Source organism: Equus caballus, chromosome 5 (genome assembly GCF_041296265.1).
Source record: "Equus caballus isolate H_3958 breed thoroughbred chromosome 5, TB-T2T, whole genome shotgun sequence".
Lineage (NCBI taxonomy): Eukaryota > Metazoa > Chordata > Mammalia > Perissodactyla > Equidae > Equus > Equus caballus.
The window spans coordinates 15,502,099-15,524,825 of record NC_091688.1 but is presented as its reverse complement, the minus strand read 5'-3'; the positions used below and the strand labels follow the sequence as shown (position 1 = coordinate 15,524,825).

Below are 22,727 nucleotides of genomic sequence, written 5' to 3'. Positions count from 1 at the left end.
TGAAACTCAGGACTGTCGAGAAGTATGATACCAAAGTCCTCGTGTGTGTGATGTGTGTGCGTCTAGGAGAGGACGTGAGCCCGGCCATCACAGGCATGTGGTAGTGATGGATTGCGGCAACACTGTATTTCCTACAAAGGTTTAATGGGAAGAGCATATTTTAAGTCTCTACAGAGGCTGTGTGGGGCCTGAAGTCAGGGGTCCTAAGCATTCTCGCTCCCAAAAGTGTCCACTCTGGACTCCTGGTCATCTTGCTTAGACAACATTTAGGCAGAGTGACTCCTGTGTCTCTCCTTGCACTCTCCACCTTGTCTGTCCGACACCCAGTCCTGTACCTGGCCCTCCCCAGCCCCCTCGCACACCCTCCCCTTGAGAAGCTGTGCTGGGAAGTCCCACTTTCTGGAGGCACCGAGGCTGGCGGTCAAGTCCCACTCAGCCCAAGGAAACGCCCCCACAAATCTCACACCAGGGTCCCCTCGAGCCAGGGAACCTGAGCTTCAGGCCACTATGCAAATAGACCCAGGCCCATAGGCCATTTCCCCTCAGAGGCCACCTAAGTGAGGACCCTACTTCTCCTTTCCTTTCCCCTGCAGCGGCCTCCCCCCGATCTATTGCTAAATGTTCGAGATTCACATCATTTCTCTCACTTATCGCTTCTTCATCACTCACGCCGGACCCCTGCAGTGGCCTCTTATCTGGCCTGGCTGCCTCCTGTCTGTTGGTCCCCATGGAGCACAGCTTCATCACAGGGGGCGCAGGATCAAGTTCACACACTGTGCGGTAAATACAGAGCCCTCCACATTCCTCCCTGCTTTCTTCTCCAGCTCTGTCCCCCACTACCTACTTGTAGGGCCTCCAGGCTTCCCACTCCATCCTGTCATGCAGCCCTCCTGTCATCCTTTCCTGGAATCTTTCCTCTTAACCTGTCTGCATTTGAATCTTGTTCATTAATCTTACCTGTTGTAGAGATACCATGTGTAATGGTTAATTTTTTTTTTTTTTTTTGCTGAGAAAAACTTGCTCTGTGCTAACATCTGTTGCCAATCTCCCTCTTTTTTTTAAATTTTTTGCTTGAGGAAGATTAGCCCTAAGCTAACATCTGTGACCATCTTCCTCTATTTTGTGTATGGGACACCGCCACAGCATGGCTGGTAAGCAGTGTAGGTCTGTACCCAAGATCTGAACCCACGAACCCAGGCCACCTAAGTGGTATACATGGAACTGTAACCACTCAGCCACTGGGCCGGCCCCTGTGATGGTTAATTTTATGTGTCAGTTTGGCTGAGCCATGGTGCCCAGGTACTTGGTCAAACATTATTCTGGATGTTTGTAAGAAGATGTTTTTTAGATAAGATTAACATTTAAATTGGTGGACTTAGAACAAAGCTGCTTACCCTCCATGATGTGGTGGACCTCACCCAATCAGTTGAAGGCCTTAAAAGAACAAAGACTGATCTCCCAAGCAAGAAGGAATTCTGCCAGCAGACGGCCTTTGGATTCAAGCTGCAACTCTTCCCTGGGTCTTAGGCTTGCCAGCCTACCCTGCAGATTTGGGACTTAGCAAGCCTCCACAATCGTGTGAGCCAATTCCTTAAAATAAATCTTTCTCTCTCTATATATATGCACACATCCTGTTGGTTCCTTCTCTGGAGAACCCTGACTAACACACCATGATAATGCCTCCTCCTCTGAACACCTGTGTCACTCATTTGTCATCACAGACTCAGAAGATGCTAAGGCCGGAAGGGACTGCATGACCATGTGGCCCTTCCTCATTCCTGCAAAGGATGGGCCACACAAGACCAGTTCCAGCTGACTAGCACCTGAGAAGCTGGGAAAGGCAAGCTGTGGCAATTTTCTCTCCTCATAAGGAGCCATGTAAATAGAAGTAGACACGGACTATGCTGATGGTCAAGTCCTGCCTAGAGGCAGTGGCCTGGATGTTAGGGACCTGCCACTCCTTTCCAATTTCCCAGAAGTGTACCCACGTAGACAGTTATCTATGCTGGCATACTCTATGTGTTATGTTACTATTTTTCATCCTCAACGTGCCTACGAAGGCTTCCTCCTCCCTCTCCCCGAACAGAGAGTTAAACTCTGCTCCAGTAGCATGTTGTACACAGCACAACTTGCTCAAGCTCGCCTCGACTCTCCAACAACTTATTCTAACAAAATGTATGTGAGCGAAAAGTGGATTTACTACTCCTTCCTCTAATTGGATGCTTCACTGATTCTGGAAGAAGGATGCCAATGTTCTCAAAAAGGCTGCCTCAACGTGAGTTCCTGCCTCACCAAATTTAAGCCACCCAACAGAAGGACAAATATGGCATGCAATTAAAAGGAAAGGAGTTCAGATAACAGCAGGAAGAAACCATCTGCGCTTAAGAATTACTGTTAAAACATGCCAGCCAGTGGGGAGAGCGGCCACTGAACTGGTTGACTTCTAGAACCGTACATGGCGTTTACTGTACTGGACAGGGCAACCTTCCAGGCTGTTTCTTTCTGAATGGATAAATGGCCTTGCCTGCCTGGCTCAGGTGAACGCCCTGGGGGTGTCACTGGCCATTCCTAACCCTGCCCTCCCTCTGTGCCTGGACAGCAAAGCCACTGACTAGCCTCCCAGCCCTGAGGGGTTGGAATGGTGTGGATTGCTGATGGCATGGAGCACAATGTATAGAGGTTACCCTTTGGGATCCAGAGGTGAACTGAGAGGTCAGAGTTAAAATTGTGCAAGGCTGATTCCCTGCAAAGCTCCCTGGGAAGCAGCTGTGGCTGAGGGCTTAGGGCACTCACTCCCTGTACCATGTCACATAGACTGCAACATCAAATCTTGGTCCCCAGGCCTCTGATGACACCAGGGGAGAGGCTAGTGCTCACCCAACTGTGAACGCCATGCTGGCAGATGTCATAATGTCATACTGCATTGTCTCCTAGCAGTTTCTAAATCATGCAGCTTAGAAGTGCTGTGGTGCCCGCACTGGGGGCCTCCCTGGAGTTCCACCTGGGTGTCCACCATATATTTACACTGCCCTGGGATGCAGTGGGCAATAGGGACCTGCACATGTGCCACGCCTCCTGACTCCAGTATTCTCCTCAATTAGCACTGCTCCAGGAGGCAGTTCTTTTAAGAAAAGTACTATTGCTAAGCAAGTGGATCCGCCTGCTTTGAGATCTGAGCAGATCCTGTGCTTAAAAGGGCTGCTTTGAGGAATGTTGATGAGCTGTCAGTCACCCCATTTTCCGGAACTCACATTCAGACAGGGCCAACTTATCCATCAGGTACAATAGCCACAGTGCCCAGGAGCCCATGAAAATGTTTTCATTTCTTTTAAAGTCAGAAGAAAATAAATAAATAACTTTTATGTCAAAGGAAACAGTCTAATATAGAACATTGATATATTCACCTTTAAACCAGCATGGTCATAAAATATAGCTTTTAACTTTTGTTATGGAGGAAGGGGTCCACGAAGGCAAGAGTACTCAGGGCCCCCGAAAGTCACAACGTGGGCCTCCATTCAGAGAGGGGTTCACAGCTGAGAGGTAAAGTTCCTGACAGGATCTCCCCGGCCTGAAGATGGTACAGGGTCTCTGTGCTTGTCTCAGCGGGGCTGGGGAGGTCCCTCTGCCCTTGGGACGTGTTCTGCTGGTGACCATGAGGCCCTGGAACCCTAAGCCCTTGCCCCTGAGGACCCCACCTGCACCGGTACCTGTATCTCTTTAGCCTTTCAGGACCTGAGGGAGGGGCTGTGGACACTCACTCTGGTGGGGTTGCTGTCCATGTGTTCAGCTCTCCAGAACATTCTTGCCCAGGAAAGGAAGCCTTTAGCCAGAGAAACAGCATCACCTCACCTTCCAGAAACAAGGGGAGCCCCACGGAACAGAAGGTCTACCCCCACTGCAAAGGCAGGACACCCTGACTGGCCAGGCCCACCCAATGCAGGAAAGGCCTCCTGGGAGATTGGGTACCCCGGCTTAGACACAACAACTCCTGCACAGGCCCCAGAGCGCAATGCCCTGCTCTGCTGACAGGACGTGGGCTGCACTTTCTGGAGAGGAAAAAAGGAAGCCCAGTAAAGACAGTACATTCCTAATCTAACAAGAGAGTCCAGGTCCTGCCAGCCACGTCAGTGCCCTTAACTTTCACATACAAGATAGTGAATCAAGCTGGCCTAGAATTCTCGTCAAAGGTAGAAATAACTGTTTTGTTCTAAAAGGAAAAAAGCAGAGCTTAATCACATAAGGTAGCTTCAACTCAATTACTGAAACTCAGAGGCCTCCACCAGCAGTGCTGGAACGTGCATAAAGGTAAGGATTTCGGAGACAAGTGCAGAGCGAATAAGGCATTTCAGCAACAAGCAAACAGTGGACATGCCAAGCTTCTCAAGGCCAGCCACCGCGGATGCCCCAACAACCATCCCTCGAGGGGAGGATTCTGGGATTCTGTCTGCCTCAGCACCCAGGGTTGAATGGCCTCCATGGGAAGGCCCCTCTCTAGAGGCCCACTTTCTACACCAGTGTGGTCCTACAACAATTGCTGCCTTCAACCAATGTCACCTGCACAAGCTCTACAGTCTTGACACAGCTGCCATCTGACACAGACCAATAGCATTCCAGGGTCACGCTCCCAGGCCCAGCATCTTGCTGACATGTTCTGCCCTCCCAGGACTAGGAACACCAACCTAGATGTACCTGTCCCCAAAAGGCAAGAGCTTGTGCTTCCAGGAGCTGCTCAATTTCTATGTTGATTTGCTTCCAGAAAATGCAGCTACTGCCACCTCTTCACCTCTTGGAAAAGCCTGTCTGTTCGGCCTCCCCCAGCCACCTCCAGCCAGACCGAGGATAAAGAGGGCCTTCTGGAGATGCTCTGCCTGCCCCTGGGCTTCCATCATCTTTCACCAAGCTGCCCTTTGGAAGGGCTGATGGCCCTGGGCTGGGGGGTGGAGCTCCTGCATCTAACCAAGGCCTGGGGCCCGTGTGACATCTCCATGTTAACTCAGCGTGGCTCTCCAGGGGGATCTGACAAGCGTAACCTTTAGAAGCATCTGCAGCAAGCCATCTGGCGTTGAGTTTCAGCTATACCCTCAGAGGATTCATCAGCGCTGCCAAGTCAAAGTAATTCGTTTCTGGACACAGCAGCTGCTAAAGTGGGTCACCTTGCATTTCTATAGCATTTCTGCGGCCAGGGGCAGCCTACAAAAGGGAACCTACTTTAAGGCTAGCGATTGGGGTTGTTGTGAGCTGCTGATGTGATCTGGGGAGGAGGAGGGGTCCAAGAGTACACTTACACAGTCCAGGCTGTTGTGCAGGTAGTCTCGCCTATTTTGAGGCTACCCAAGCCAACCCAAGCACCCACAGAAAGTGGAACAGGAGGGTCTCATGGGAGTCCAAGGCTCTGGGCCCCACGTAAATGCAGAGGATAGCTAGGATGCCTCAAAGAGGCTATGCCCATTCCTAACTGGTGCCCTCCAGCTAGAGGGAGACAAGGCACAAAATGTAGAAATAAAAGCAGAGCCTGTTTGGCACCTCTTGCCAGGATTTAGGGTCTCTTGAGCCCCCCTCCTAAATATGACAATGAGGCTGAACAGAGGCAGGCTGCAGCCCTCTGCTCGTGCTGGAATCATCTCAATGGTGCCATGAGCTCCTCAGCCTTTAATGAGCAGGCTCAGCATCCCCCATCCAAGAGCATGTGGTCCAGTTCCACTGAGAATCCTCGCTCCCTCTAGTGCCACGTGGTGAGGCAAACCGGCAGACCCAGCATGCCCACCGTGCCAAACAAGCCACAGGCCTTGTCAGCTGCACAGATGGTCCTGCTTGGGACAGGCACAGTGTGGCATGGGCTGGCAACCAGATCTCAGGCCCAGGTGCACCAGTTCTGGTGTGGTGAACTCTGTGTCTCAGTGGTTCCTTGAGGTGCACCGTACACAGAACAGGCACAATGATGGGGATGGGATGTCACTCAGGGAGCAGCCACGTATGTGAAGTGCTGGTCTGAATGTCCTTGAACTTGTTTTTTTCCCATCTCTTCATCCCTGATGAGCTCACCCTCACCCATGGCTCATGTATCGTGAAATCAGAGTAATGCCCAAATCTGCAGTCCTAACCTCTCTCCTCCTCTACAGAGCCTGTATCCAACTGCCTGATAAGCATCTCCAGTGGATGTTCCTTGGGCAACCCCCTCCAAAGCCTGACACGGCACCTAGACTCCACCCCTTGGCTAGGACCCCACCAAACCTCTAGACACCGAGTCAGAAGCCTGGACTCCATCCTGGATGCCTCCCCTTCTCATACTTCCCATATCCAGTTAATTACATGATCAAGAGTAAGAGGTAACACTTATATAACACTCACCATGTGCCAGGTGCTGTTCTCAGCACTTTAATTGTATTAACTCATATAACCCTCACGGCAACCCTGTAAGACAGGCACTATTATAATTCTCATTTTGCAAGTCAGGAAACTGAGGCACAGAGACTTCCTCAAAGGCACACAGCTAATAAGTGGCAGAGCCAGAATTCAAATGCAGTGGTCTGGTTCCAGAGTGTTCACCACTTCTCTGCCTCAATAATCTGCTTGCCTCTGGCTCTTTGCAATCTCTTATCTCCATACCCTCCTCCCTATCTCGTCTCACCAGGACCACGTGCAGCCTTCCCACTGTCCCCAGCTCTGACACGTCCCTGCAGCCGGAAGGGCTTCGTGGAAATGCAAACGTGACCACGCTAACCACGTGCTTAAAATCCTTCAGTGGCTCCTCGCTATTATGGGAGGCATCCAAATTACTCAGTGGGCCTGATGGCCTCCAGACTGGCCTCCCCTGAGCTCTCTGGCTGTCACACCACGCACCCCGCCAATGTCCTCACGCTCCAGCCTGGCCAAACACCTGAGCACCGAGCTCCTGCTCACGGGTTCCGCCCTGCCGCCCACACCTGCCCAGTGAACATCTACATCTCCTTCAAGCCCCAACTTAGAAGCCACCTCCTCTCGAGAGCCTCCCGCATCCTTTCCAGGTGGAGTCACAGGTTTCCCGCTCTGCATACACATCCTTCCTCTCCTCACCACCTTTTCCTTTCCTCGCCACCGTCCACAGAATTGTATTGATCCATTTGCCAGTCTTTCTCCCTGGAGACTGTGACCTCTGTCTCCCCAGGGAACTGAGGTTTTGTCTCATTCATCTTCAATTCCTCAACGCCTGACACTCAGTAGGCCCTCAGTAAAGGTGTGTTGACTGACTGACTGACTGAACGAAGGCAAGTGCCTGACATGGGAAAAACACGTGCACAGACAGAAGGGAGGAGGGAGCAGCGGCATCTTGGCTAGATCCCGTCTCTGCTCCCTGCCTCCTTCTCTGCACAGCCCTCCCAGGTCAGCCTGGCCCGGGGCCCCACTCACCGGCTGCCCTGGGCAATGGCGGGCACAATATCATGGCTGGCACGGAGGGGCCGGGTCCTGGCCTTCATCCGGGCACGCTGCAGCAGATGCTTGGCTTCCTCATGCCTGGGGCTCTGCACGGGCTCCGGCTTGGGACCAAAGGTCCTGCAGGGTGGCACACAGGCCAGAGCGGGGTAGGGAGGGATTAGAAGAAAATAACACGGATTAGGAGGGCTTTCACAGTGTCGAGCATGGCTCTGCCAGAAAAAGCCCTGCATGTGCAGCCTTCCTTGTCCAGCTCCCAGACAGAAGGCACCCTGCTGGGGGCCTGGGAAACGGCCCTGAGTGACGGTGGACAGGGCTGGGGAGCTGGCCCACCTTGGACCTCTGCTCAGGGACTGAAGGCAGAGACCCCAGCAGGATCTAGAAAAGGGTAGGGGAATCTCCGGATTATTCTATTGTTCCTTCCCTGGGCAGACAGTGGGACTTATCTGGAAGGAGGGGGAGAAAAGGGCCCGGGGTTGTCAGGCTGGGCCTGCGCCCAGCCAGATGGTCTTTACACGCATCACCTCCCTCTCTCCTTCTGTCTCTCTCTGCACCCACACGTACCCACTCAAGCACACACAGCACCACCCCGAGCTCCCTCCACAGACACAAGGAATCAGGGCTCTGCCCATCACAGTTCTGCTCCTTTGAGGAAATGACATTTTTATAAGTCCTGGTGTTTTCTTGCCTCAGTCCCAACCCAAACCTGTCAGGCATCAGTTTGGGGCTGAGAGAAATTAAGCTGGACCCACACCAACTCAGCAAATGGCTTGATTTTCATAATAATGAGGGTCCTCCACTGGCCCTCCCCACCTACCAGATGTGCTGCCTCCTCGGCCAGTCCAGAGCTGCAGAAAGTGACAGCAGCCCTTTTTCAAAGCTGTCTCTCAGACAGTGACATACAGCCAGCACCGGGCTACAGCAATAACAGCAGCCCCACAACCTCCCACTGACAAGCCGTTTCTCTCCACGGAGCTCACTCTCCCCAGCCAGGCTGGCCGAGGGCACGTGTTCTCTCCACTTGACAGATGAGGGTGTTCCGGAGCAGAGAGGAACATTTGGCACATTGCTCAAGGTCGAACATGAATTGAGAGCAGAGCAGACAACGGCCAGCCCCACTGCCTCCAGCATCCTTTCTGCGTCCTCTCCCCTCCCCTCCCTGGGTCCCAGGACGGGCTGAGGATGTTTGTGGCTGGAGTCAGACATGCTCTTTGATGTGACTTCAGCATCCCCCATGGCTGCCCTTCTCTTCACTGTCACATATACTGGGCTGTCCTCACCAGGGAGGGTCCACAAAGAACTCAGGCAGGGGGAGGCTCAGCGGGCATAGATCTCAGACTGCAGCCCCCCTACTCCCACGCCTTACCTACCCCATATGTCACCTGGAGAAGGGGGTCTTGTCCTGACAGGGGGAAGGTACCAAGTAGTTTCCTGGAGGACAGAGAAGTGAGCGGAAAATGGCACAACTCTGAGGCCTCCTTAGGACATCCTTGGACAAGCTCTGCGCAGATGACGCTTTTTTCTTTCTTTTGCTCATTATTTGTACCTAACCCAGCTTTGGGGCCCAAGAAAAAAAAAAAAAGGACTGCCAGAATAAAGGCACCATCTGTGCCTGTGAACGCTGGCAGGGCCCAGGCACAGTTTTGGAACTGGGGGGGCTTTACTGAAGTGATGTGAAAGAGACTCTCCAGGCCCGCCGCCCTGCGAAGCCTCCTTTGGCAGGCGAGACCTCCCTTTGCACACTTCCCGAGCAGGCCGCTGCTCCAATGCACCGCTGAGAGCAGCTGTGCTCCCTGGGGCTCCCGCTCCAACAGCAGAGATAATGAGGTTACCAGCCCGAAGAGACGCCCCTGCAGCCGGGGGCCTCTGGCTGCCAGCCCGCACACTCGGAGCCTTCCGGTGACAGCTGTGGTTCCCCGGCTGTCGGAGGGCATTTGTCACAAGACCTGGTGGGCAGGCAGGAGGGCCCCCAGGCAGCTGGCCAGATGCTGCCAGGATCAGCCTTGCCCCCAGGTTTTTAAGCCATTTTCCAGCTTTGCTGTTTCCTTTCTGCTCCCTCTACTTGGAGCTGTTAATTTTTTTTTTCCTCCTCCTCAGCTGCCCTGTTTTGGTTCCTCGCAGACAAAGCTGGTTTTTTCACTGATTAGAAAAAGCAGGGCTTTTGAGGCACCCGGAGGCACCCAGGCAGTAACAGTCGGAGCAAGGAGGAGACTGCAGCCACCTTCACAGACGGCAGCCAAGGTCAGCAGGCCAGGCAACCCCTGGTCGTGGTGCACGCTAACCAGCCCCGATGGAAGGCGGGCTTTCTCCCAGAAGCAGGGGGAAAGCAGGTGCCGGGCTGTGGGATGCTGAGTCTGTCCCAGTTTAACCGCCCGCCTCCCATCACTGCGTCATACTGGTCCCCTCAAGGGGCGCCAACCTGCCAGGCAGGCCGAGGGAGGCTTTCCAGTCTAGTCTGACCCTGGCCTCTGCCAAGGGCACACAGCCCTGGAGCCGACCCTTCTCATCATGGACTGGAACCCACAATCCCAGCTCCCACAGCTCCTCCGGAAATTTCCTGGAAGACTTGGGGCATTCAGTCATGGCTAGGCAAAGGGGATTCCACCTAAGAATAGACAGCTGTTGTCACGTGCTTGAAAGCTTGCATATCTGGGGCTCATGAGCTCAGTGGCTAGGGCATAGGGATCAGGTGGCTGCGTCCTTTTCCTCCCTGGGCCTCAGTTTCCCCATCTGTAAACAGTAGGAGTTGGAGAGGACTCACATTGCTACCCTGTGAGTCTGGGTCTTTGGCCAGGTAGTCTGGAGCATCACGAGGTGAGGGGTGGGGGTGTTTTGAGGTCCCCTCCCTGGGGGGTTCCCACTACAGATGTTTGGCCCTCAAAGAGCAGCAAACCCTCCAAAGAGCTAATTGTTGGGGACAACTGGAGTCCACGTGAGTATTCCGGCCCTTCCCTCTGCTCTGCCGCCCACCAGCATCCTAAACTGCTTCCCAAGAACAAAGGGCTGCATGTGGCCCCCTCCCCCTCCGGTCTCTCCGTCTGAGCCAGTTTCCTGGTGGAGGGACAGGCTTAGCTCCGACCTCAGCCCTCCTCCCAGCCAGGCAGGCTGAGATCTCCAGTCAGGACAACCACCATTCCTCTCCTAGCCAGCGAGGTCACGGGGACAGAGTGGCCTCTTTCCACAGCCATCATAATCCTGGATTAAAATAATAAGCTCCAGCAAGTCCGGGTTTAACCCTTTCATCCTAGGAACATGAATAGGGAAATAATTTAGACTATAAGAGATCTGACACTTCCCAGATTCCAGGATGCAGCAGGTAGACGGAAAATACAGTGGACAGAACATATATAAACCTTTTTGCCTAGCTTTTGTTCCCAGCTATTTTTGTGGTGTATATATGTATATATATTTTGTATATTATAAAGCTTTTCGATGACCAAGGATAGAGCTCTCCTGCTGCCATGTTGGGTGCAGGTTCCCGAGTGAGAGGAAGAGGAAAGGTAGGCGGGAATGGATTCTGGACGGCGTGCTCCATGAGGGGGTAGCCGGTGTTGGGCTCGCCCTCACAGGCGCCTTCTCCCCAGGGTTGCGAGACACTGACAGGACAGAGCCTAGGGCCGTGGGTAAAAGCACGGTTTGGGGCAGCCTGCCCAGTGCTAACTCTGGACTGCCACTTACTAGCTGTGTCACCTGGCAGTTACTTAGAGGTGAAGCCTCAGTTTCCTCACCTGCTAAATAAGGGCTCAGTTGTTAAGACGAGATTGATTCCCTTAAAAGAGCTTAGCACAGAGTCGGGCACTTGGTGAGATTCCATCAATGTTAGCAATTATTATTATTATTGCTTTTAGGAGTAGCACCATTATTTGGTTGGGTTACTCTCACCCCCTCCCCGCATAAAGGATAGACTCCCTGAGCATGAACTAAGTCACCTGCTGAAGAGATCCCCTTGTCGTCGGCTGCAAGGGGAAGGCGTGTTTGGAAGTGACAAACCATCTTGATGCTAGGGAGGGTTTGGCAGTTTTGCTCCAGACTTTGAAAGCCTTTGATGGGGCTTCACAGCCAGGACAACAAACGGGTGCTGCTCTCAACAGAGAAGGAAGAGCGGGCATCCTTAAGAACAGCTGCCGTGGGAGACGCCTCATTCAACATCTTTAAAAGGATCTGGGTGGATGCACGCAGAGCCTCCCTAAGACATCGACTGGGAGAGCAGAGTGGCCATGCTCCTGCCTTCTTTTTTTTTTCTGCTTTATTTCCCAACCCACCCCCCCCAGTACATAGTTGTATATCTTAGTTGCAGGTCCTTCCAGTTGTGGGTTGTGGGACACCGCCTCAACGTGGCCTGACGAGAAGTGCCATGTCCACGCCCAGGATCTGAACCCTTGGCCGCCGCAGCGAAGCGTGCGAACTTAACCACTGGGCCATGGAGCCGGCCCCACTCCTGCCTTCTTGAGGACAGCTAGTGAATTCCCCACCTGGCCACCCCTCTGGCCTGTGCTGCCTGGCCTCGCTGTGTGCAGGCAGGTGTCCAGGTGGGCGGCAGAGTGGCCTGCTTAGCTCTGGAGGCCAGGGAAGAGGGCTTCCTCATCTTGAATTTCAGCCCAACTCCCCACAGATGAATAGTCTTGGGTAAATTAGCTTTCTGGAGTCTCTTTATTCCTAAAGATGGGGACCATAATGAGATTTCGAGTGTGGGGTGTATGCGAGTGTGACAATGACCTGGCATGAAAGTTCCAGGCGGCACCAGCTTTGCACAGGGCTTCAAGCGTTAGCGTCCCTTCTGCTCCACCGGGGATTTAGAACCCTAGATACTTCGGGAGCTCTGTAAGCATTTGGAAACACTGTTGAGCGGTTCCATTTAATTTGTTTTCTTTTTAGTTTTAGTCTTGGTGGGTTTGGAAGTGGAAGGGGGTGCCCTTGTGTCCGTATATCTGAGTGGGCGGGCAGGATGGGGAAGTGCAGGCAGAGGCTCGGCCGCTCTTCATTACACCCTGGCCTTGGGGGGTCCTCAGGCACACCTGCCGCCCTGAGAAGCCTGGGGACTTGCTCCTCCCATGCTCACCCTCAGCACTCATCAAGACCCCCTGATACTAGAGGCCCAGGAGATCCAGAACCTCAACAGTGAGCCAGAGTGATCCCCACACCCTCACCAGACCACACGTGTCCCAGGCCACAGGGCGTAGCAAGTGCCCAGCACTGCAAGGCGACCAGCTCATCCCACCACGGAGGGAGCGGGTGTGGCTAGAGGAAGACAGTTCGTGTCTCTCCATTTCCTACCACCTTACTCAAAATCTAAATTCCAAGGCTCTCCATAAAAGGCCTCAGTCCACCTTCCCACCCTGCACTCAGCCTCTCCCACGCATTCCTGCAGGTCTTACCCCCCTGGAATGCCCTCTCCCGTTGGCACCCAGATCCTGTCAAGTCCACGCAGCCCAGCCCTTAGCGAGCCCCCACTTACACTCGTGCTCGAGCACCTCTTTTCTGAAGGCCTGTTCTGTGCTGATACTTGGCAGGTCCTGGGACCCCGAGACAAGAACAGCACAGTTCTCGTCCCAAGGAGTTCCCAGAAGGAGATGCGTCAGCAACAGCTATGGCCGAAGCTGGTGGAGGCAGGGCAGGCAGTGAAAGCGACAATGGAAATTCCATCTGAAGTTACACACAGTGGTCGGTTCAAAGGAGAGTCGCCAAAAATGCTAGTTAAGATATTAAATTTTAAAAGCCTGAGATTTCCTCCCACTAGTGGGTCTGACCACTTGAGCCACAGGCCAGGCCTCTGAAATTCTTGAGGGCTCCCTGCCTGCCCTCCTTTAAATTGGAGTCTACTGGCTGCTTTGGGGCTGGCAGTTGTGACCTCTAGCAATCCCAACAGGGGCCTGAAAATTGGGACCCACCAAAGCACGAGCTGCTGCGGGCCGGCCCTCCGCTCCCTCTCTTCTCATGAAGAAGTGTGCCCACTGGGGTCTGGGCTGCCCCTCTCAGCCCCAGCTTCTGTATCTAGAAATGGGCACGATTCCACTGCAGGGATGGGGGGCATCAGCAGCCCAGGAAATCCTCTGACATTCCCTCATCACTATAGCACAAATGAAACACAGCCCCAGAGACCCTCTCCTCGCCATTTTTCCCACAGTGGAGCAACAATTACAGCCCCTGTAGACATATTTCAGGATCTGGGACCCCCAAGATGACACACACAAAGGGCCTGATTCGAACCAGAGCGGGCCTGGGTCACACAGCACTACCTCTGCAACGAGACTGCCAAGGAAGGGCTCGGGCCTCAGGGGCTGCCCCGGCACCCACAGCAGCCCATTGCTGCGTGCTTTCTGCATGCCTTGCACGCCCGACTACCTTCCAGTGTGGGGCCTGGGGTGAGCATTGCATCACCTGCTGCTGCCCCTCTGGTTTCACGTGCTTTTTGCACAAGCTGGGTTCATTTGGGATTAACACGCTCTCTCAGAGCCTCAAGACATGGGAGAGGCCAAGCTGGTCCTGGCCATTTTACAGAAAGGGGATGGGACACCCACGGGCTGCTAAGAACGGATGAGGGGAGAGACAGCCCTGAACAGGGCGCCCACTTCACTTTCCTCCCCTCTCCCGTCTCTAATGAGTCCAGCGCCCAGACACAGCCTGCGAACAAGGCGCTGACAGCACTGACCCTTCTGCCCTCTCTGAAGCGCTTACCTCTCACCTCATCCTCTCCCCACAAATCAAAACCCCATTTCCTGAATCATCTCAGCAGTGACTTGGGAGAGAAACCAGCTTACCCTGTGGAGCTGTGACCTACGCTGCTTTGCCCCTACCTGAGACCACCAGGCCAGGGGAGGCAGAAGACCTCCAGGTCTCTAACTCAAGGAGCCTGTGGGGCACAGACAGGACAGCTTGTGGCAATGTGGCATAATGGTTCCAGCACATTCCTTGGAGCCAAGCAGCTCTGAGTGCGAATCCTGCCTCCAACACTTAATAGCTGTATGACTCTGGGCAAGTCACTTAACCTCTCCCCAGAGGGTTCTCTGTCAGTGAAACAGGAGCCATCAACACAGTTAGTTATTAGGCTACAGTGAGAATGCAGGTACAGCACTTAGCATGGTGCCTGGGCGGGAAGATGGCAGCACTGGGATGGTCTTCTGGAGGGAAGGGGGTTCCGGTCCTCTAGGACTCAGTAGAGGGGACCTGGGGTCGGGGGAGGGAGGTCTCTTCCATATCTGACCCTTAGCATTTAGGGTCCTGGGGCATTTCTGGTGTTCCCTCCGCATCTTGGCAGTCTCACCTCCATGGCTGACTCTCCCTGTGACTACCCCCCAACAAGCAGGGCCAGCCCCCCAAGTCGGACAGTGACTGCTGTCTTGGGCTGCACAGTCACCATCCTTTCATGAGCTTGTCTTTGTACCACGCAGAGCAGTAACAGTTGTGGACAAAATTAAATACATGTTGGGTTAACTTGGTCAAAATGGTTATTGGATTGCAACACTGAACTGCACTGATGTTAAGCTTGACAGAGTGTGGAGCAGGACCATTTATGCCTCCAACTCTGAGAAGATCTGACGGGCTCACCGCCAGAGCGTGTCCTGACTGACGTGCTGGCTCCCTTCAGGATGGCCATCATGATGGGCGGCCACCATCTCAGAACACTCGCTAAGCCCCTCAGTACGGACACTAAGACCCAGGACCCTGGTCCATGTGGCACTCCTGGGGCACAGAGCTGAGGGAAGCGTGCCTTATTTCAAAGGTCTCTTGGGAAGTGGCATCAATAAAGCCATCCTGCTTAGGGGAAAGATGGACCCCTGCAGCATCTTAGTGACCACTTTACTAACTGCCCAGGAGCCCTTTGGCCTGGTGTCCACTCAGCAGGGGCCTGACTGGATAGCCAACAGAGGTCAACAGGGCACTCTGAATGACCTTCTACACAAACCAGAGGACAAAGTTTTCCACATGCCAGCTCTATGCCCAGATACATGCTGAGCAGAGTCCTAAAGCTCACTAAGGCACCTTCTCTCTCTCCACACACACACACACACACACACACACACCGCCATTGTATATACAGACAGCATATACGCACACACCTACAGATCCTACACCTGCACACCCACACCCGACCTGAACCTGAAATGCTACAGACGGCCTGGCAGGTAAAACAGAAATGCTCATCCTGAGGATTCAACACGAATGCCACCTCCTCACAGGACTGGGGGAAAGTCCCTCCCTGCCCCGTGGCTGAGGTTCTCCTCCTTCAAAATGGATGTTTTTATTACTTATTATCTAACATGTGAGTCAGGAGTTCGGCACCTCCTTTCAGTAGTGACCTCTGGACAAAACCCCCAGTGGCAGCATCTTGCAGCTGGGCCTTCTCCCGCCCAGGGAGGAAAGGGTGGGAGCGCTAGTGGGAAGGGGTGGCTACAGGAGGAGGCGCCATCTCGGCAGGACAAGCCGTCTCCTCTGCGGGCTCCCCAGGGAAGGAGGAGGGCACAGGGTGTCGCAGAGGACCACGTCCTTTCTGCAGCCACACACCTCCACACAGTGGCAGGGCTAGGTGGAGATGTGAGGAGAGGCTGAAAACAGCAGCCATTGAGGCAGGAGAGACCCCTGGCAGAAGGGGAGGCCACTAGGATGCCAAATACAAGTAACGAGGGGTGAAGGAGCTAGACAGCCCCTCTCTACCAGGCCCTTGGCCAAAGCCACCGGGAAGCCCAGCAGCCGAGCAGAGGCTGAACTGCCCGAATCTGTGCAGCCCTCACTTTGTGAAGCAAGACTGGGGGGCCCTGTCCAGGTTTTTTTTGGGGGGGGTCAAAACTAAGCAGAATTTATGCAGGGAGTGGCCTGATAACAGAGAGCAACCTCTGCCCTCAGCAGAAACCACAGACCCTCAGGAGGACGACATCAAGGCACAGCGAGGGAAATGGACCACTCTCAGACTCGTGTGCCAGGAGCCAGGAGCTCAGCAATACTGACGCTGGGCCAACCGCTGAGCAGGCACCACGGCGGCAGCTCAAACTTGCAGATGGCCCCTCACCCCCACCTAGAGTGTATCCTGCCCTCAGGACACTGCCATGTTGGAAGGCAGCCCACTGCCCCTGCCCACCCCACTGCTTTGCATTCCTATACTTCCCCTAATGATTTTCACAAGCATTTAGCCTCACAACAGTCCTGTGAAGTAAACCACACAGATATTATGTGGCCCACTCTAAAGATAAAGAAATAGAGCCCGGGGCAGGGAAATGACTAACAAGAACGCAGAGCAGGTCGTTTGCAAGGCTCTTTACCCTGCACCTCTGTGCCCTATGGTTTTGCTTGAATAACAGGTGGCACCAGCCTGGGGCACTGGGAGTGACTGGTGCCATCTATGCCATCCCAGGGATGATGATCCATGTGGCCCACTGCCCACTGTCCCGGTGCAGGGGCTTGCCTGTCCTCTTGCTGTCTCAGGTCTACCCTCCTGATGCTGGGAGAATGAAGGGACAGTGGTGACGAGGGAGGGAGAGAAAATGTGCGCCCTGAGCTCTTACCTGTTCTGGTCCGAGTCCTGCAGGGAGATGCCCGAGTCCCAGTCCACGTCCCCTGCCGGTCGCTCTAGGACCCAAAACAGCAGCAGAGATCAGGGCAGAGCTGGAAACTGGGCTCTCAGCTGCCACTCAATGAATATCGAGGAGAAAGTTTTCTCTAGAAGCATTTACTCTCCAGATAAACCCCATCCCCTGCCTGTGTCTGGCCTGAGAGGTGGAGGCACAGCCTGTCATGGTGACTGTGGTGGGCGCTGCTGTGGGCTGAGGGGCCCGCGTGGGTGAGGAACGAGCTTTCAAATGAGGAAGGGGGAAAGAAAGAAGGCTGTCTCAGGCCTGAACCCTTGCCCACCCCAAGAGTGCTACCGCCTGAGCTCAGCCCGCCTGACAGGATGCTCAAGCTCTCTCAGGAGGGGTCCTGCCAAGAGGACAACGAGGTCCACCGGGGGGTGAGGGTACGTCATCTGAGGGAGATGCAAAAAGCCACTCTTGAATGGGCCACAAGCCACAGGGAAGAAGTCATGGTAGCCTCCACCCCAAGCACAGAAGGCGGCCTCTCATTGGTCTCAGGGGCCACTGGGGCCTTCAGCAGACAGGCTGGCTGTGAGGTGGTAAAGAATCAGGGTCAAAGCCAAGAACAAAAGAACACCCTGATGATTTGGTGACGGGCAGCTATGCTCTCCCCCCTTTCCCACCCACCCCTCTGTGGGGACCCTCTCCCACCTCTCCTCCTCCTGGGCTTCCTCCTGCTGCCCCCACCCACCCAGACCTACAGAGTGAGCCTCACCTGGTACAGCTCTGTCCCAGGATGGAGTCCAGGCTGGGATTCCCACCTTGGGGAGGCCCTGTCCCCCAACACTTAGCATCTCCTGCAGCAGAAGGCGGTTCTTCTCCACTCGATCAGACAGGGACAAGGCACTGTACCCAGGACCCAGAGCCCCCAGGTCTCCAGCTCTCCAGAGCCCCCCCAGCAGGCCCGGCCTCGGGACAAAGTCCTCCTTGCAGGTCAGAGACAAGCTGTCCAGGTCTCCCCCTGTGACCAGACCATCCTGAAGGGGATATGACCTTCCTTTCCTCAGTCTGGGCATGTGGGTGATTTTGTTACAAGGACCAGGGTCCCGAGGCTGGCCAGGAGTGACTCTGTGCATGGGACTGTCTTGCAGAGAGCCAGGCCCTGGCAGCAGACTTCTCTCACGGTCAGGCAGTGTCCCTACAGCTTCTGGAGGCCACCGGCTCCTCCTGTTCCAGCACTCAAGCCCAGGGGCAGGGGACTTGGAAAGCCTGGGGCCCCCGTTCCCAGCAGGTTCTTCCTCATTGACACTGCTGTCCAGCTGCCCATCGGTCAGGTTCTGAGCATGGCGGACCACCACAGCATCTGGAAGGGAAGACCCCTCTGATGGAGTCTTGGCTCTACCCACCTTGACTCGTCTAGCTTTGGCTTTCTTGGGTGACGGCCGCTCGTGGGAAGTGAGGCAGGGGCTGGCTCCCTGTTTGCCTGCTGTCATCTTTTCCTTCAAGGCCCTCACCTTGGACTCCAGCACAGAAGGGCCTTGGAACTGTATCCCCCACGCCCTGGAAGGCTGGGGGGCCATCAGGCTGCATGTTCTGTCTTCTTGAGGACAGGGCCAGGGTCTTGGGAGGTGTCCATTATCTGGCTGTGGCTCGGGGTCACTTCTCTCCACAGCTGAGGTCACCTCCATGGAGCTGGCTGTTCTGCTCCCTATTTTGAGCCTTCTGGAGGAGAAAACAGACAGAGCTCCTTAGACCCAGGGCCTGGCTAGCTCCAACAACCTCCTGGGTCCCCAGAGTGCCTTGGTATTGGGGGCAAAGCAAAGGATGCTCTCTAGATAATGTCAAAGCACTCTGAAAAGTACCAATCATTGGATGGTAACAATAAGTCATTATTGAGCTTTCTCTTTCAAGTCTGAGTAGTGTTCTAGTTTTTCTATCCCCATTTTACAGATGGGGCACAATGAAAACTTCAAACAACAACTAATCCTCTGCCAAACATGGACCAGAGTGAAAATGGGGGCCAGATTCCCCAATCCCTGGCCTCTTGCTTTGCTGACAAGTGGTCTCAGGGGAGGATGTCAACATCTGCTAACAGCCAACAAGCTCTTCCCTTTCCAAGGGGACCCAATGCAGACGATGCACGTCAGGAAGATAGCACACAGGATCTGACCCTCCAGTGGAGCTGCCCCCTGTGCACAAGCCACACCACCGCAACATGGGGCTGTGCTCAAAGCGTGGCCACGATCAGTCACTAGCTCCCGTCAGCATCTGCTCTGTGCCCAGTGAGCCTGCAAGTGCTTCCAAACATTCTCTCTCAATCCTCACACAGTTGCCAGAACCAGAATATTATCCTCATTCTTACAGATAGAGAAACTGAGGCCCAGAGAGATTAGGTCACACAGCGATAAGAGTCTGGAATGCACAGTTTCTTCTTCCAAGGCTAGGGCTCTTCCACAGCACTCAGTGACCGCTCACCCCTCCTGCCCCTTATTCTGTAGATGAGAATATCCCGTCTGAAGAGGTTAAGGGACCCGCCAGAATCACTCAGCTCCTTGGCGGCATGGGTGATGTCAATGTCTTCACAGGGAGCAAAAGTGAGCACAGGACTTTATTTACCAGGTTTTGTGCACACATACATGCCACAATGTCTATTTTTTTTTTAAAGATTGGCACCTGAGCTAACAATTGTTGCATTTCTTCTCCCCCACCTTTTCCATCCCAAAGCCCCCCAGGACATAGTTGGATATTCTAGTTGTGAGTGCCTCTGGTTGTGCTAACCACACTGTCTTGATATTTATCCTGCTCTCTGAGAAGATGCTCCTTAAGCATCATATATCTAGCTATATCCCACTAGAAGTAAACTGCATGTATAAAAATCCGTATTTACCTAAATTACAAACTAGGAGTTTACTACTCACTTCATATATAGACTAGAGATTCACCATAGAATTCTCTCAAATGGCAAGTCCCTCTATAGTCATTCATTACAATTCAATTTATACATGTTTCAGGAATGCACATATTTGATAAAGCAAAATACTCACATACTGCAAAATGTCACATCAGTTTTAAGCCAGTGGAGTTTAAGGACTGTCTTTAGGAGGACAAGATCATTTACTCCACTCGTTTAATCTACAATTTTACCAACTTTCTCTTTGCAGCCCAGCCACCGTTTTCTCTCTTCCAAAGCTCAGTCCAGAAAGCAGGGAGTGAGAATGTAATAGGAGCAATTTCAGCTAAATTAAAAGAACTTTCGGACCGGTAAAAGAGTGAGAACCTTCCACTGGGGGACTTGGGGCACAGTCTTTGGGGCAGATTGTGCTGACTGGAGCCGCCGATCCTAGGGCCCAAGGACTGTATTCGCTGTAACTCAGCGACGCTGAGATGAAGATGGACGTGCAGGGCGGGCCCCCAGTCCCCGCTCCGAGGCGGCGGGCGGCCGGCTCCCCGCTCTGCGCTCCCGCCATCCCTGCATACTCACGGGGGCCCGCCGCCGGCAGGGTCGGCCGCCGCCTGCATCCCCTCCGGCCCCGGGGGGGAGGCCCTCCTCCAGCCCTCTCTCCCTCCCGGGCCCCTTCAGGGCTCGGGGGCTGCGGGGGGCGGTGCCCCGGGCCCGGGTCGGGGCTCCCGGAGCTGCGGGCCGCGGCCTCCCTCTGGGCCTGACCGGGCGCCGGGGCGCGGCGAGGGCGCGGGCCGGGGAGGAAGTGGCATCGGCTGCTCGCTCAGGGCTTGGCCATTAAGAGGGAAGAGGCCAAGCCGGGCGCCTGGCAGGGCCGGGAAGGGAGGAGAGGGGCGGAGAGGGCGGGAAGGAGGGGAGCGGAAGGGGCTGGAGAAGCGGGCCTCCCCCCGCCCCTGGTCCGGACGCCCGAGCCCAGCGGAGCCGCTTCTCCGGGCGCCGGCGGCGGCGGCGGCGGCGAGGGAGCGAGCGCCTCCCGGGCGTCCGAGGGGCGGGAGAGGAGCGAGGACCGGGCCCGAGGCTGGGACCGCGGGGCCGCCGGTCGTGCGCGGGGACCGGGGCGCGAGGGCGGGCGCGGGCTGCGGGCGAGGGCGCGCCGGATCCGTGCCGTCCGGGGGCGCACGCGAGGCCCACCCCGCGCCACCCCCGAGCATCGCGGGAACGCGAGTGACTCTCCCCGGGGGGCAGCGGAGCAAGGCCCTTTGTTAGACAGCTTCTCCGGAGGAGTCGGGCCGCGCTCTCCGCGGTGCCGTCCCCATCGGCCTGGGGCGCCGCTTCCTCCGAGGTCAAGGTCATTCTTTTCCGCGTTCCAGAGGCGCGGGGGTCCCCCGGAGAGGAGGTGGGTTCCCTCTCCTGTCCTGCTAAGGGGAGAGCCCCGTGCCCGCGTGGCCGGCCCCCTTGGGTAGGGCCCGGCTCTGAGGGTCCTGGGGACTCCTCTAGAGACTTTGTCACCTTTTCCAGACCCGGGAGGAAGTAGCAGCGAAGGGCTTGACCTGCAGCTGTGGCCCAAAGCCGCGGAGCTGTCTTTTTCTGTCCTCTCAGAGCGAGGTGACCGAGCCTCACCTATTTCCATTTTTCCACAAAGGACGGGAAACAATAAGAGAGTTAGGACCCAGGAGATTCCGGAAAACCCCACAAAGGGAAAGCACTCATTCATCTTTCCTTCAGCCTGCAAGATTCCCTCTCTCGCACGGGCTGCTCTCCCATTGTACCTGAGCACTGCAGTCACACCTAGATCACAGGCATAGCGACAGTAAGGACCACACCGTGTGCTGAGCGCTGCAGCCAGGTGGAGGGAAGCACGGGCTCCAGGAGGCCGTCTCTTGAGGGAGTGGGAGTGCCTGCAGAAGGTGGGGCGTCTGGGCAGGGCAGGAGCATCCCGGCCTGAGAGCAGCTCTTTGGGGGAGCTGTGCCTGGACTGGCCTTGGGCTAATTTAGGAACCTGAGAAATTATCTAGGGCCAACCCTCCGTGTTACAGAACAGGCCCAAGGTCACACAGCTCCCTGACAGGTGGTCTCCCACGTCTAGGGCCAGTGCTCTTGCAATTAATCACCTCCCGGCTCCATATTCCCAGAGCAAGTGGTTCCTCCAACAGGGCACTTACCACTCTTTATCAGTACCGAGCACTTCATAATACAGTACTGTACCATATGGAGAGCGGGCTGTGCACCCGGCCTTGGGCTAAGCACTTTCCATTTCTTATCTAACATGGCAACCATAAGAGATGGGTACTGTTTATTGTCTCCTTTCTACAGATGGGGAAACTGAGTCAGACGACCTGCCCAAGTGGCAGGCCTTCTAGAGTCCAAGGCCCTCACATCAACCACACTGCACAGTGTGGTTTGCACAGCATTCTGCATGTTCAACATGGAAGGATGTAGTTTAAAAATCAAAAAAATTGTGAAGTGCGGTAATAGTCAAAATATGCTGCCACGGTGGTCTGGCCCTTCCTTTCTGGATCCTTTCTGCCTTCCTTATTCCTGCCATCCGAGGAAAAATCCTGTAAACTTCGAAAGACTCCTTCCTCTCCTCCATGTGCAATGTCCAACCTAACAACAACAATACTGTTACTGTTCCTGGGGACCTTGTATGAACCAAGGTACTTCACATAGGGTCTTTTAGATCTTTACCACAACCCTGCAAAGTGAGTATAGTGTCTTCCCATGTTAGAGATAAGGAAATCGGGGTACAGAGAGGTTAAGAGACTTGCCCAGGCTGCACAGCTAGTATAGTCAGAATCTGAGCCCAATCCTGCCTGGCTCCCTCCTTGCAGAGGCATCTAGGAGCTCAGACTGTTGGAGGTAACTTCTCCATGACTCCTGCTCCCTCCCTCCCCCAGAAGTTAATGATCTGTAAG

The 22,727-nt window shown here is 54.7% G+C and overlaps 1 protein-coding gene across 17 annotated transcripts in view; it reads right to left on the bottom strand.

Annotated features, from left to right (window-relative positions):
* KIAA1614 overlaps positions 1-21,657 on the bottom strand; it is a 36,929-nt gene extending 15,272 nt beyond the window's left edge. For 13 of the 17 annotated variants that reach the window (XR_011439036.1, XR_011439039.1, XR_011439038.1 and 10 more), the window contains exons 1-4: positions 20,395-20,570; positions 17,689-18,635; positions 16,908-16,971; positions 7,387-7,530 (exon numbers count right to left, since the gene is read on the bottom strand). Coding sequence is in view for 12 of the 17 variants with exons in the window: in XM_023640654.2 (XP_023496422.2) it covers positions 7,387-7,530; positions 16,908-16,971; positions 17,689-18,635; positions 20,395-20,432 (1,193 nt within the window). In the remaining 5 variants the exon portion in view is untranslated. Of the gene's footprint in view, positions 1-7,386; positions 7,531-16,907; positions 16,972-17,688; positions 18,636-19,275; positions 19,409-19,957; positions 20,091-20,394; positions 20,571-21,581 lie in introns of those variants that run through there. The other 4 variants (XM_070267835.1, XM_070267834.1, XM_023640658.2 and 1 more) reach the window with 4 other exon arrangements.
* Between the last annotated feature and the right edge of the window lie 1,070 nt (positions 21,658-22,727).